This window comes from Oncorhynchus clarkii, chromosome 26, assembly GCF_045791955.1.
Source record: "Oncorhynchus clarkii lewisi isolate Uvic-CL-2024 chromosome 26, UVic_Ocla_1.0, whole genome shotgun sequence".
Classification (NCBI taxonomy): domain Eukaryota; kingdom Metazoa; phylum Chordata; class Actinopteri; order Salmoniformes; family Salmonidae; genus Oncorhynchus; species Oncorhynchus clarkii.
This window is the reverse complement of record NC_092172.1, coordinates 12796046-12811241: the sequence shown is the minus strand read 5'-3', so window position 1 is coordinate 12811241 and position 15196 is coordinate 12796046. Positions and strand designations below refer to the sequence as shown.

The 15196-nt window shown below is 45.3% G+C and overlaps 1 protein-coding gene across 7 annotated transcripts in view; it reads left to right on the top strand.

The window, feature by feature from the left end:
- LOC139385101 (protein CBFA2T3-like) overlaps nucleotides 1–15096 on the top strand; it is a 53800-nt gene extending 38704 nt beyond the window's left edge. For 3 of the 7 annotated variants that reach the window (XM_071130157.1, XM_071130160.1, XM_071130162.1), the window contains exons 6-12: nucleotides 1240–1517; nucleotides 1861–1946; nucleotides 3407–3647; nucleotides 4013–4081; nucleotides 4832–4885; nucleotides 6610–6800; nucleotides 9263–15096. In XM_071130157.1, coding sequence (XP_070986258.1) covers nucleotides 1240–1517; nucleotides 1861–1946; nucleotides 3407–3647; nucleotides 4013–4081; nucleotides 4832–4885; nucleotides 6610–6800; nucleotides 9263–9613 — 1270 coding nt within the window. In that variant the 3' untranslated portion in view covers nucleotides 9614–15096. Of the gene's footprint in view, nucleotides 1–1239; nucleotides 1518–1860; nucleotides 1962–3406; nucleotides 3648–4012; nucleotides 4082–4831; nucleotides 4886–6609; nucleotides 6801–8922; nucleotides 9017–9262 lie in introns of those variants that run through there. The other 4 variants (XM_071130156.1, XM_071130158.1, XM_071130159.1 and 1 more) reach the window with 2 other exon arrangements.
- The last annotated feature ends 100 nt before the right edge of the window (nucleotides 15097–15196 follow it).

Genomic DNA, 15196 nt, shown 5'->3' with positions numbered 1-15196 from the left:
AGACTAAACCACAGCACTACTCTCCACCTCCCCATCTCTCTCACTCCCCATCCCTTTATCTTTGGCTTCCTCTCCTCTCCTCTCCTCTCCTCTCCTCTCCTCTCCTCTCCTCTCCTCTCCTCTCCTCTCCTCTCTCCTGTCCTTTCCTTCAGTCAGCTAGTCAGTATGTCATGGATGTGTCCAGATCCTGCTGAAACCCTGCTTGAGCTTATGATGACGGGGAGGGAGGGAGGGGGAGAGAGAGAGAGGGTGGAGGAACGGGCAATCCCTCTGTAATCTGCACACCTCCGCCTCCCAACCCCTGGCTTACAGTGTCACGGTGGGCTGGGCCAGCTGTTGCTTAGATATGTGAGATATCGGTGGTGGGCTAGAGCACTGACAGAGACAGACACATCCCCCCCTCACAGTCTCACCCCACGACCCACAGCCTGCCAGAGGTGGAGAGGGTCTGCAGAGGGGATTGGGGGTAGAGGGTGGGAGGGGATTCATCACGTAAACAAAGAGGGGACAAATACCCATACACACACACAGACAAACAGACAGTAATATACACACACACGGACTCGTAAACAGAAACACACTCGCATCCACATGGCACTGAAATTCCTTTAATTTGCCTTTGATCCCGGGGAAGATGGAGAGCGATTTACCTCCGAATGCCTGGCTGTTTCACCAAGCTAAACACATGAATATCAACACCGGCGTTTAAACTGTCCAGATGGCTCCCAAAACAGGACCGCCACTGAACATCTGCCAAACACAGACTCACAACGGCCCCGTAGGTCTGTGGGAGAGGCTACACTTGCAAGTTACGAGAGTGAGTTGAGGGACGTTAGGATTAAGAGTTTGGATCCCAGCTCGAGACACAGAATATACAGAGTGTATTTTTTACGTATGGCGTACAGCTGTGCACACACTCTGGAGTAGATTCTGTCTGAAGTGAACAGTGAGCTTCTCAGCAGGGGGGATTCCTGAAACACTGTCATATTTACTGCTCATGTCTTCTAGTAACAACAACAGGTTAGCGGCCCAGTAAATCCAGAATGCGTGGACGTCCTGAATATAACACATCTCATTCCTGTTCCCTTGTAATTTCCTCAGTGTGGCATAGTAAAACAATAATGGATTTTCCTGATATTCTAAGAGATGTTAACAATTCTAGTGAGTGAAAGTGTCCGATTTGGTGGTGACACGTATAAAGGGAATGTAACCGTGTGGATCTGTGCTCTCTTCCTTCAGGACCAAAGACTCAGAGAGAGACGTGCACCACCCGGAGCACCTGGCCAAGCGACCCTGCACCATCAGCCCCAGCCAGCGCTTCAGTCCCAGCACTGGCCTGCCAGCCCACCCACCCCCCAACGGCCTGCCCACGCACCCCCCCAACGGCCTGTCTCACCCCAACCCCCCTGCCCCCCAACACTACCGGCTGGAGGACATGGCCCTGGCCCACCACTACCGCGACGCCTACCGCCACACAGCAGAGCACCGCGAGGCTCGGGACAGGCACCGGCAGACAGGTGAGAGAGGGAGGGAATGAGAGAGGAGCGAGGGAGGGATGAGGGAGAGAGAGAGAGAGAGAGGGCCTCATGGCGTCTCTAAAGAACAATGACAGGTTGTCACAGTTTGGTGTTAAATTCCCATGGTAGTGCATCTATAAAAGCCTATAGTGACACATGCTTGGGTATGTCCCCCTAGGAATCCAAATATGTCTTCCCTCGGTTAGAGCCGTAATGGCTCACACTGTATAAGGAAGTGTTAGAGCCCTAATGTCCTGTATGTGGAGGAGACTGGAGCCAGAATGGCTCATATATGGTGATGGTGCCTAAGTGCTGAACGCAGGACTGTGTGTTTGTGTTGCAGCCGTGCATGGAGCACGTCAGGAGGAAGTGATCGATCACCGCCTGACAGATCGGGAGTGGGCCGAGGAGTGGAAGCACCTCGATAATGTACGTGTTGCTGGGGTAGGGCTCCCCGGTTTTATCCTAATATCTCTCTAATATCTCCCAAATATCTCCCAAATATCCCCCATCCTACAGAGAAGTGTGTAGTAGAAATATTTCAACCTCTCGGTGCTGTAGATGATATGAAGGGAGGTGGGACAAGGGGAGACAGGGTGCTGCTGACAGATTTAAGAACTGAAACCTCAGCAGAGTTTGCATTTGATGGACAGCTGACCTTAGGGGGTCTGTAGAGGCTTGTGTCCATGTCAGGAATGGACAGCCGAGGCCTCTCTGGCCAGCATACTAATACTGGAGCAAGCACTCTGAGCTCCCCTTACCTTTACCAAGGCTGGAACACTCACTCACTCACACACACACACACACACACACACACACACACACACACACACACACACACACACACACACACACACACACACACACACACACACACACACACACACTCAGGCACTAAAAAAGGGCCACAGATGGAGCGAGGGACCCAGTAGAGGACAGCTCCAGCTGGGGAGAGCAGCTGAGACAAGGGCTGTAGTCATGGAGGGAACCGGCCTGTGCTGGGCCTCTGCCAAATTAGAAACACTCTACTGAAATAAATATAGCTAACAGAGAGAGAGAGGGAGAGAGAGAGAGAGAGAGAGAGAGAGAATATGGAAGGAGGCATATGGAAGGGGGCATTTTGCAGACCGGGGGTTAGAGGAGGCATAGGGCAAAGGCAGAAAGAGAAACAATGTTGAGAGAGAGAAAAGAGAGTTAGTGAAGAAAAATATCAAGAGGAAGGCAAGGGGAGGAGGTGTGGGTGAAAGGCTTTAGCAGACAGGGGTTTGGAGGGAGCACAGGGGTGGAATGAATTGGTTAGGCCTTTTCAATCGGTAGCACAGCTGTTACAGCCATTTTTACTTCACTGCTCTGTATAACCACTCAACCTCATTCACACACACACACACACACACACACACACACACACACACACACACACACACACACACACACACACACACACACACACACACACACACACACACACACACACATACTCAGCACCGCTGGCTCTCGCTGCTAAAACGGTGACAGGGTCACACGCTCCTGAGTGCTCCTTAGAAAGTATTGTTGCACCTAAACAGCAAGAACTGATTCTAGAGACACTGGATTACTCCCCAAAAAATCACTCAAATTACCACCAATGAAAATGTTCTCATACAATTTGACATCTTGATGAAGGTTAGGCCTGATTGTGTTTTTCATAGACTAAATTCAGAATGCACACTATACAGTACTTCCGAATAAAACTATGCGACCCTGATTTATCGGTACACTTTTAGGTGCAGAGGCTCCGCCATCCTTTAGCACCACCGAGAGCAGCTGCCTGTTGTCAGAGTCTGAACTGTAGGAGAAGAGCGGCGCTCTGATCATGTCTCCCCCTCCCTCCCTCCTCCTCCCCCCTGCAGCTGCTCAACTGCATCATGGACATGGTGGAGAAGACACGGCGGTCTCTCACAGTGCTGCGGCGTTGCCAGGAGGCCGACCGCGAGGAGATGAACCACTGGATCCGACGCTACAGCGACGTGGAAGATATGAAAAAAGGTGGGAGCAACGGCCAGCCACGCCCTCCTCCTCCTCCTGTACCTCTACCTCCTCACAACTCCTCCTCCAACACTCCTAACAACGTCGAGACACAGCAGCCCATAGGTACTTCCACCGCTGCAGACACCAGCACCAGGCTGTCACTCCTCACTCCACACCGTCACTCAGTCAGCAACTCTGTGTGTTCTGTCTGCTCTGAGGAAAGAGGGGAGCATGCTGGGGGATGAAATGAAATGTTACAAAGCAAAATGAAGCTCAAGTTTGAGTGTGTTCATGAGGTTGGGACGCAGAGGGCTGAATCCTAACTAGAGATCTATGCACGTAGCTTGGGCTTTTGGTTAAACCATGCACGTTCGTGGGAAATCTGTGCAAAATATTGAGTTATTTCCGGATAGGATTTGGCCCATAACGTGTGTATGTGTGGAGAGCGCGGTAGACTGACTGATGTTCTGGTCTGGATTGTGTTTCAGAGATTCATAGGGACTTCCTGCACAGACCTGCGTCTGGCTACCTACCTGAGGAGATCTGGAGGAAGGTTGGTGAGTAACCACATGTCCGCCCTGACTGAACTGTCTCTGTCCCGTCACCCTCACCGCAACCGCCACTGCAGATAGCCCTGAAGAGGGCCCTGCCTGTCCTGTTGCCATAGTTACATAAAGACAGGGATGGGATTGGAGGGCCTGTGACTGTCATGTGTGTCATTAGTGCTAAGTGCTTTCCACCTTTAACCTGCTATGAACGGCGACTGCAGTTCAGCTGCAGTGAAAATGCACTAACCATCCTGGTGCTGTCCAGAGCAGCGCATGCAGCAGAGGTGGGGCCTGCAGCTTAACTGGGGAGAGGGAGGAGGAGGAGGGATTTCCTCTGCTTAGGAGTAGTAAAGCTTAGTTCATATAATACTGCTTTTCAATGTGACAGCTTTTAACTTATTGTTTTAAGTATACTTGAACCAGCCAGACCAATTTTATCCTAATAACTGTTGGCAATCTGGGACCAAGCCCCTTATTCAGACTAAGGACTGTCACTATCATACGCAGAGCAGACTGATTCAGTTAGATGTAGCAGGGGTGGGTTAGCGTGTTGCAGTGCCTGGGCCTTATGTAGCTAGCATATAGCTAGCATATAGGAGGAGTCAGTTATGACGTAGCCTTGGTCCCACTGAGCACCAACACAATTATGCTGCAGTCATATTTAAATACTGCGGGGGGAAAGATGCTGCTGTCTGAGATAATGTGCTGCATTTTCAACAGCGGAAGAACTATTTTAATTTACAGTTGTTTTTCATACAGGTGCTACAAGTATCCCACTCTCCCCAGCACTGAAGCAACTCCAAAACAAGCAGGGTGAGTATGACAGCTCCCATCTGTGTGTGTGTGTGTGTGTGTGTGTGTGTGTGTGTGTGTGTGTGTGTGTGTGTGTGTGTGTGTGTGTGTGTGTGTGTGTGTGTGTGTGTGTGTGTGTGTGTGAGACCTCTCCTATGATATTCACTACTGCACCACCTCTGTCCTATTACCACTGCTCCCTCAGCAAACAGCATAACTGCAGTCCATCTCTTTAATTAGAAAAAGACACGTATTCTCTGGTGTCGGTCGGGTTGAGAGACTCAACAAGATCTGAAGTGTGAAAAAGGAAAAACCTGCCGAATCCCTCCGGAATGAAAACGTTAATATTGCTGCCCCTCCGTGTTTTGCATTAAGTGCTAATTGTCCTAGCATCTGCTCTGCAGGCTCCTTGATAAGAATTAATTACATTTGTAAACTAATCTTAGTGATGCATGCATTAAGCCTGATAATTGAGCAGCAGAGGACTGTACCGATAGTTAGGAAAAGGCATGCACAAATAAGGAGGGAAAACATGTAGAAATGAAATGATGGATGAAGGTAGAGACGGGCAGGGTGAAAAAAGCCAGGGAAGACTTGTGCGGGAGGTGTTGAGAGGATAAACGGAATACAAACTACTTCTCCAGATTCTGAGCAGAGGAGACCGACTCACACACACAAAGACATGCAGGCACGCACACACACGTCCTCATATTCAGCACATACACACGGGACTAGCCGCCCAGCCCCAGCCCAGCACAGCAGCCCCCGTGCCCCCCAGCCCCCGTGCCCCAGCCCCAGCTCAGCACAGCAGCCCCAGACAGCTGGACCAGAGGGGGAGCAGAGGGAGAAATATGACAGTTATTTATGACTCCTTTCCTTTACACCAAATGACTGGAAGAATCAGGGAGGGAGAATAGACCACAGTATGGCTCTCACATCCAGTCTGCCCAGAGGAGGCTCACTCACCTGGGAGACCATCTGACTATGTCTGTGTGTAGAACTGAGGGGAATCTGGTAATACAACTTCCCCTCCTTTTGGTTGTACAAGACATTTACTTATCCAATATACTGTACCAGTTGGCAGTTTGATATGATATTTTTCATGGCCATAAAATATAAATTTGGTGGTTGAACATGAGGATTTAATTTGTTGTATTATGTGGGGCAGCTGTTTTCTTTAGATGGAATTGTGCAAGAGCTAAAGCAAAATGAATCTCCGATGTTGTATTTTGTTCTCCTTGTAACATGAAGAAAATAATGAGCGGGATTGTGATTCCTTCCTAACCGGATAACCACTGTCTTCTAATGAGAACCAGCCTTAGCGTCTATTTTTTTCTAAAAACACTGCCTATTCGCTCACGAGTTGAACAAAGGCCATAGGACCTCTAACACAGTTAACCCCTGTTAGCAAAGTTATGCATCAATGATATGGAAAGCATTTTCACTCCTCAGTTCTTACGTCTGTTTCTTCTCTGTTCATTCACTCAGAAGTCACAGGATAATGGGTTAATAGGCAAGTTTATGAACAAAGTTTGGAGACATCTGCTGTTGTCAGCGCTGGAAATGATTGTTACCAGACGTCTTTTAATTAATTATTAACAGGCTTCTTTTTCTGACAGAATGTTTTAAATCTTGGATGATGTACATCTGTTTGCCGAGATAAAACAAATGGAGATCTTAGAGTGCCTCAATAAAGGATGACAGAGTAGGAGCGGTCATGGGGACTGACGCCTCTCTCTCCACAGAGGAGGCAGTGAACGAGGTGAAGAGGCAGGCGATGTCGGAGCTACAGAAGGCTGTGTCAGACGCTGAGAGGAAGGCCCATGAGATGATCTCCGCTGAGAGGTCCAAGATGGAGAGAGCGCTGGCCGAGGCCAGGAAACAGGCCTCTGAGGATGCACTGACCGTCATCAACCAGCAGGAGGACTCCAGCGAAGTGAGCATCACAGCCTTATCACCCACCCCATGCCCCCACACTCTTAAGGTTTCCACACACTTAACATGCATATAGCTAGCTACATGCGTGCACATTTTTTTTGAGCAACGTGCACTATTTTGGTAACATGTTACCTCATCAAGGTTTTCTTGTTCTCTTCTCATTTGTTGTGAAAGCAGAAGAAGAGTGTCTCTTCCCTTGCTAGCAAGTTGTCTAAACACTGCAAGCTAGCTAGCCTTTTAGCAAAGATTTTTTATAACTAAACCAAGATAGACCACAGCCTGTCGTTTCAAATGTAAACAAAGGAGTTATAGTGGGTAGAACAAGTATGGAGGTAGGCAGAGCCAAGCACGAGCTAGCGAGATCCTATTGGCGCGTTCTAGCATACAGGTGCATATTTCCGTTAGGGAGCGCCTACTCTGTGAAGTGTGCGTATGCAATAACTCAATTCGCCTTTGCACTCCTTCTAAACAACGCAATTTTTTCAAACTTTGACAAAGTCTATACAACTTTGTCCACTCTGTTCGTAACAGATTGTAGTTTTGGGAACAGAAAACTATTGATATCAAATGTTTAATCGATGAGAAAATTTGCAGAATGTCTGCCAGATCCATTTTTTTTCCATATTCTCCCACTGCCGGCCACTGGGCTTCCTCTCAATACCATATTTGGAAGTGAGTGGAAACGCCAAGCAGATGCTTCACATTTATACATCCGGATAAATATCTGTCTCATTGTTCAATCTGGGTTTTTAGCTTCACACATCGCCATGTGAAATTATCAGATTTATAATTCAATTATAAACCCTGGCAAAAATTCTTATACTTGCCTCTGTAACCTGTAAAATTATCCCAATTTGATATACCGCTTCAATGTATTCACTCCCATATCAGCTAAACATAGAATGTCATCATGTTTTGGTCACAGAAAAAAAGCTAAAATCTCTCAGCTGTTTTTAACAATAGCCTGGAATCAATAGTTAAGTTATTACTTCTAAACACAATACATTGGGGGGGTTCTAAAAAGGCTATAATGTTGTTTGGTTTATTGTTTGAACAGTTGCTGAGATTATACTAATTTATCCATGCTACTTTGATGCATAGCCTATAGATCAAATCAAGGAACCAAGCAAGCTTCATTGCCTATTGCCCCCATGACTACACAGGGAATGATACAGCGCGTTACAATTTTCAAGGAGCCACCTCTTTTGAGATGAAAAACGACATTGCTGCATTCTGCTACGACCCTTAGGGTCCGTCTCCGCAGAGTATAAATAGCCCTTATGAAAAATAGATGCTATCTAGAACCCTAAAAGTGTTCTCCGGCTGTCCCCATTTTAGGAACCCTTTTTGGTTCCAGGTAGGACCCTTTTGGTTCCCGGTAGAACACAGAGGGTTCTACATGGAACCAAAAAGGGTTCTACCTGGAACAAAAAATGTATCTCTTATGGGGACAGCCGAATAACCCTTTTGGAACCCTTTTTCCCAAGAGTGGACCCCATTTCCCACACCCTGTAACATACCACAGCACAGCAGCAGGCATAAAGAGAGATACACTCCTTACCCTACTGTCAGTAAACAGAGGCACACACTGCTGCACTGCATCACAAAGCACACTGTCACATTCCAAACCTCAAACTCACAATCAATCGTGAGACAATCGTGTCTCCTCAACCCACCAACCACCCGTTTTACATAACAAACTGTCACACAGCTAACTCACTTATTTTAGACCGCACAGTAACACTTCCTCAAAATAGTCCTGTCACACACACCTTCTCTTCACATGACTTACAGTCACACACACTTCATAACATGCCCCCCACCCCACCACCATCAACATTTGCTTCTCAGTAACAGCTCATTCACCAGTTCTATACAAGCCAGGGTCCTCAATGTAATGTATGTGTGTGTTCGGCCACCCAGACAGATTCTGCACAGAGCAACAGATTTTCACAGTGCCTGGAGCAGTGTTCAACCTATCAATTCTCTATCAAAATCCCATATTCTCTACAGAATGTGTATATCTTAAACAGGACACTGTCTGGTCGTGGTGTTAATGTGAGCCACAGCTGGCTGCACCTGGTCTGTGTCAACACCATGTTTTCATTTCATTATTAAAGAGTGACTCCAGCCGCTTGTTTGAATAACAGCAGCCACAAGCGGATGGTTGGAAAAACAGTGTCAGGGCCAGGACAGGCCAGGACAGGCCAGGACAAGACAGGACAAGACAGGACAGGCCAGGACAAGACAGGACATGACAGTCCACCTAGTGGTTTGGGGCATTTGTAGCCCCAGAAAATAAATGTGGGAATGTGTTGCCCAGAACATGAAACACTTCAGCTGTGATAGCATGACAGTATTTGAAAAGTGGTAACAATGATATTTGTATAATAATATAACAGGTTGACGACCAGAGATTTATTTTATCAACTCTATGCCTTCTTCCCACTGTCTCTCCAGAGCTGCTGGAACTGTGGACGCAAGGCCAGTGAGACGTGCAGTGGCTGCAACACGGCACGCTACTGCGGCTCCTTCTGCCAGCACAAAGACTGGGAGAAGCACCACCACGTCTGTGGCCAGGGTCTACAGGGCCTCCCCGGGGGCAGTAGTGTTCCTCTGGGCACCCCGTCCTCCAGCGCACCCCCTACACACTCAGAGAGCACCCCCCCTGGTCCACTCTCCCTGCCCGGCCAGACCAGCGGTGGTGGGGGAGGCAGTCTCTCCGGGAGTCCTAAGGAGGCTAGCTCCAGCAGTGCCTCACGCTCCACTACCCCAGCGACCCCTGCACTGCTGGACGCCACCTCTCGCTGACCCCGCCCTGCCACGCCCAGTCACTCCCACTGACGCTACAGTACAGCTGCCATCCATCCTTAACAAACAGAGGAATCTCCATCAATCTGCGCCCTTTCCTTCTTCTGTACTGCATCTGTAGTGGTCCATGAATACTGCACCGCCGACTACTTCTTAGCTACCTGAAGGCCTTGTTTTCTCAACTCCTCAACCTCCCCCCAAAACACGTTCTGACTGTCTCTCAGCCGCACAGACTTTCTCCCTGTCAAACTCGAAAACTGGTCAAGGGGTCCACTGTTGTGTTTAGCATGGCTAGGGCTTACTTTACTGTATGCTCTAAATAAACCAATGCAGAGGCAGAACTCCCTCTCTTAAAGTCAAATTACAACAACAAAAAACACCATACTTGGTTATTGAACTCTGATAATGTTGTGTGAAGATAAGCTTTGTTATATGCCAGACCAACACGTGGCCTCAGTAACATAAGCCCAGTCAACACCTGTGTATGTCGGGGGCTTGCATTGCATGGGACTCGTTATGGTACACGTCTTGGGAAGAAGAGATATCTAAATTTAGCACTTGGAGAGGATTTCCCTTTAACGCAGCAGGAGTGGGATGACTCTTAACCCCCAGCATGTGCACTAACAGCCCAGACCTCTGAGAGATGGATAGATAGATGCGTCTATAGAACAGGCTCCTCTGTGTACTGGGCCATGGACATGTCCTGATTGAGGTCCCCTATCTAAGAAGCCAGACACCAGTCAGGAAACCCCTCTTCTGATGGAGGAGAGGGGATAAGATACACTCATGGTGCGATTTATTCCTCAGAAGCTCTTCCATAATACGGCTAATTATTTATCCAATGATTTATTTTTGGGCTTTTAGGAAGACAAAGAAAAGTCCAAATATTCAAAACAAATAATAATGATTTAAAAAAAGTTAACTACCTTGCTAGCGAGCCAAGAAAATGACACCGGACTCACCTCTCTGTACCGATGTGAACCCAAATGAATTCAAAGAGGAAGGGAAAAAACATGATCCAAACCTTTTTATTACACTGCCAAAGTTACTAAGAGACAAGGAGAAGCACTCATCTTGTAACCAAACGCAAGCAACTTCACCTCCTCAGCAGCAAAGCCCTGGGAGATAAAGCCTGTAGAGCAACAAGTCACACAAAAACTCTATATTGAGTGTACTGGCCTCTGTCAGCCTGAAAATACCCACAGTGATCCACAGAGAGAGAAATCCAGAGCAAACATTTGGAAACACCTGCCACAAAAGACAATTGAAATGAAAGGACCAACCACTGAATGTGACAGTGATTTATGTGAATGGCAACGGAATGGACAAAGAAGCAGCTACTCAAAAAGAAGATGAAAGGCATTGGAACTGCCAAAAATAACCTAAAAAAACTGAGAACCTGTCCAAGCAAGCATTGTACAGTACAGACAAGACTTTTGTTCCTAATTATGTTTTTTTTTTAACTCTATCAAGAGGATACATTTCAGTGAGTCGTACATTTTCACCCTCCTTTTCCAAAGCATGACAAACAGACTAACGAGCCTCATAAGTGGTGTATACTCAGTTCTCTTCTCTCTCTCTTTCTACCTCCCCCCCTCACTTTCCTGTATGTTCCTCCCTAAAACTCTCTTGTCCCTCAGTCGTCGCTAACCCCTTTGGACATAACCTCTGAGCAGATATCTGGGAAGGGATCAAACCTGCTTGTAGATATTCCTTTCTTTGTTTCTCGCAACAACAAAAAATGGTCTCTGTGTCCACCTGTGCTGCCCTTGTGCGTTTTCAGAAAGAGGGACTTTTCTTCTTTTTAAGTTTGGGCTGAACATTGAAGCAGGAGCTAAGACACTCTAGGACAGAAAACCCCATGTTGTACTTATTGTTAAATTTGTTGTATCTTTATCAATGAAAAGAAAATCCTCTTGTAGAATATTTTATATTGCTCGCATTGTAAGACAGTGAGAGGACAGAGGTGCAATATGAAGAGAATTCAGCTACTGAATGAAACCTCAGCAACTACCCATAGGGGTCATATAATATAGATACATATAAATATATTTAAAATAACATCAGTAACTTAATGTGAATGTACATAGTATTTAAAGAGGTCCAAAAATGTGTTTGCCAAATATCAGAAACCTTTAAAGTAATGTACAATGTCCAGAATATGATTTCTTTCCAGTTCATTTTTTAATCAAAGGCATTTTCATTTCTCATAAATCCTTATTTTCTACCAGATTAGCAAAGTCTGCTGAGTGAGTAATCTCAAAAAGATGTTATGAGGAGGGATGTTGGCAGCGATAGTGGTTTTCTTCTGGAGTCACAGTTCTTATAGCTCCCCCTATAATTGATGGCAGCGTACAGCTCTGACTCCCTTCAGGAGGAGCCAGCTATAGCTCTCATGACAGGCCCAAGAGGATGGTTTTAAAGAGGAGAAAGAGAGGCTTATCACACATGGATTCTAAAAGCGTCCTAGCATGAGGCTAAATTACTCCACTACTCTGGATATTGGATTTAAAACGCAAGAATTTATGCCCAAAAAGTTATCTGTGAAACATTGCCATCCATTGGGCTGAAGTGCCACTGCAGTGGGCCACCTTTTACACTAAAAACCGTGTGAGCTGCCCCCAAAACAAAGCCTACACACTGGTCTGGAAGTCTGAAGCTTAACCTAACCGTGATACTGCCCAATCCTTTCACTGGTTATTTTTTCTTACCCTGTCCATAGATTAGTTTGTGACGATGCAGTCTCAGTCATTTATCCTCATGTAGGGCTAGGATCCTAGCAAGGCAAAAAGGACTCAGAACCTGGGAGAGTTGGAACAGATGTCTTCACAATCACAGACTAACAGGGAGGAATGCCATCTCATACAGTAATGTCATCACAAGCTATATTGAAGTTAAAACACCATTAAGTTATAATTACACACTCAAATGGCTTTCAAACATAGCCTTAAATAAGGACTGTACCTGCCATGTTCATATGAATGATATAATAATCCCGAACCAATTGGCCACATAACTCTAAAATGGACCAAACTTGAAGGAGCTTTTGTGTTGTTTTATCTTGTACTGTTACACGTATGGTCTGCCAGGCTCTTTCACATTTAAAACCTAGAGTCACATAATGACGGAGAAACGATTGGACGTCTATTAGCGTTGACAGTGTGTTTAAGTTATCACATGATCTATTTTCCTATATGTCAGTATCGAAAAGTAATATATAAATCGTTCAAGTGTGATAAGCTGCGAGGTACCCTGCATCTGCGTGTATATGTGTGTCGTATGTTATTACCGGTGTATTGAAATTACTTCAGCTTGTTTGTGTTTCTGAACCTCTTCAGCCCTCTGCTCTTTAACCCCCGCCTGAACATCCCTCCTGTCTCCTGACCCACCACAAGCTACCTCCTGTGACCCTGCAGCACATGACTGGGAGAGGTCACTGAGCTTTGGGAGCAGGGCTGCGAGCAGACATGCAAACTCACACAAACATCAGAGCAAATAGGAAACAAACCCGAAAGATCTAATACTGATAACTGTACTATGTGTATATTTTCGCACCTCAACTCTGTCAGTCAGAAATAGTGATCAAAGGAGGAACACTCAGATGATTTTGATTCTAGACTCTCTACGTATACTACACTGTCCAGGGTTCGATATACAGTAATTCCTTCCATACCCAAGCTGAACGTTAAACCATTACATTTGTAGTCCAAAACAAATAAAGCACAGACCAAAGTATTTCTGCACGGCGGTGGATTTTGAAATTGTGTCGAGTAAGACCAGAAATAAGGAGGCTTGAGGCCAACTATACCTGTTAACCAAAGTGTCTGAAATAAACACATGCTCAAAGCACAAGACAAAAACAAACAACCAACGCATCTGTGAAGGTGGAGATTTGTAGATTATTTATTCAAGCAATCAAAGCGCTTGTTTCTACATATCTAATGCCTCAGATAAGACTACAGAAACATCTCCGGAATGCGTAATGATTGCTTTCAGTTTTCTTCCTAAGCCTTGCTTACAGATGGAATAAATGCATGGTGTGTGTGTGTGTGTGTGTGTGTGTGTGTGTACTTGTTTTTCTCTTTTCACAGTTTCTCTGTACAAACTACTTGAACCTTCAGAGCTTTAATGAAACATCTCAGTCAGAATAATGGCAGAGAATTCTAAAGATGTAGCAGTGCACTGAGAGGGAAAGACAGAGTGAACTCACCCACCATATTAGCCACAACATTACTGTAGGTTTTGATGACATTTCAATACACATTATCCTTTAATGCTCTCTGTGTGCTTTGCTTGTCTGCGAATCAACCCTGAAACACAATAACTCTTTAATTTGTCACAACTTGTGGCAAATACTATTTTTATTGACCAAAAAAAAATTGTGTTTGTAATATCAATCACACCATCTCTCTCTTTCTCCGCTGTCCCTTTTTAAGCCCAGCATTGGGGCACATGTTATTTGGGCAGGTCTGTACAGTGGTTGGTGCTGTTGAACATTTGGCCATGTAAGCTGTCACTGAAAGGACATCTGAAGTAGAGTTAGCATGCTGAGCTCCTGTTCTGTGTTACCCACTGGAGAGAAGGTTTAACTAATTCACTTTTTCTATGACCAGACAAGAGAAACAAGGTTCCTAAAGTGGTATGGGCTCTGAGGAAAGGATTCATGTTCTGGACATGGAATAATGGAAGACCAACTGTGTGTGGAGCGTTCTATTTCATTCATGCCCTGTGATGTCATAATGGGGTAATAGGAGGACTGTTCCTGCCTCTGATGTGAAATCTACAAAGCCTGGAAGTTTCCACCGCTTATATATAGATAAAGACTGTCATTTATTCACATATACAGACCACTTTATTATCTCTTTAGGTTTTTAATACGGCATACATGAAGAGGGCAAATTCTGTGTTTTCGATGGCAAATACTAGCATGTTGGCATCAGCCTCTCCCTAACCATTTACCACCAATCTATCAATGGAGTTTCTTGGCTCATCTGATTTCAGTGATTGATTGCCCTGTGAAGCCCGCACTGATACAAAGCTGAGATGGCAAAAGTTGATACAGCACTTGGTCTCCCCAAGTTATGGTAGGGATGAAAGTGTTTTTATTAGTTGTTTTTTTTACATTATTATTTCAAGACAAACAAAGACTTGGTTTTATATGTGTAGGGACGCATTATATACTGTATTGTGCAATACATTATTACAGAAAAAAAAAAGTTTCTGTTCGAAAGGTTGGCGCTTTGAAGAAAATATTATTTTCCTCTTTAAGAGTCCTATTACCATTCTTTAGATGAAGTGAACTGTGCCAGAATAATTTAATTCTGATTTTTATTTATTTATTGCATGCTTTCCTTCCCTTTTTGCTATTCCCCTTCTTTAACTGTGCGCTATGTTGGATGTGTGAAGCTGTAAACATTCTAATTCAGGTTATCGTCTGTGTTGAGCTATGTAACTGCGTAATTAAAAATGAAATGAAATATCAATCATGTTTCTTGATTTTCTGAATCAAAAATCCTTATTTCAGCATCATAATGAAATAGTGCTGCACAGGTAAGTTGGAAAATCATATTTTGGTGTAGTGGT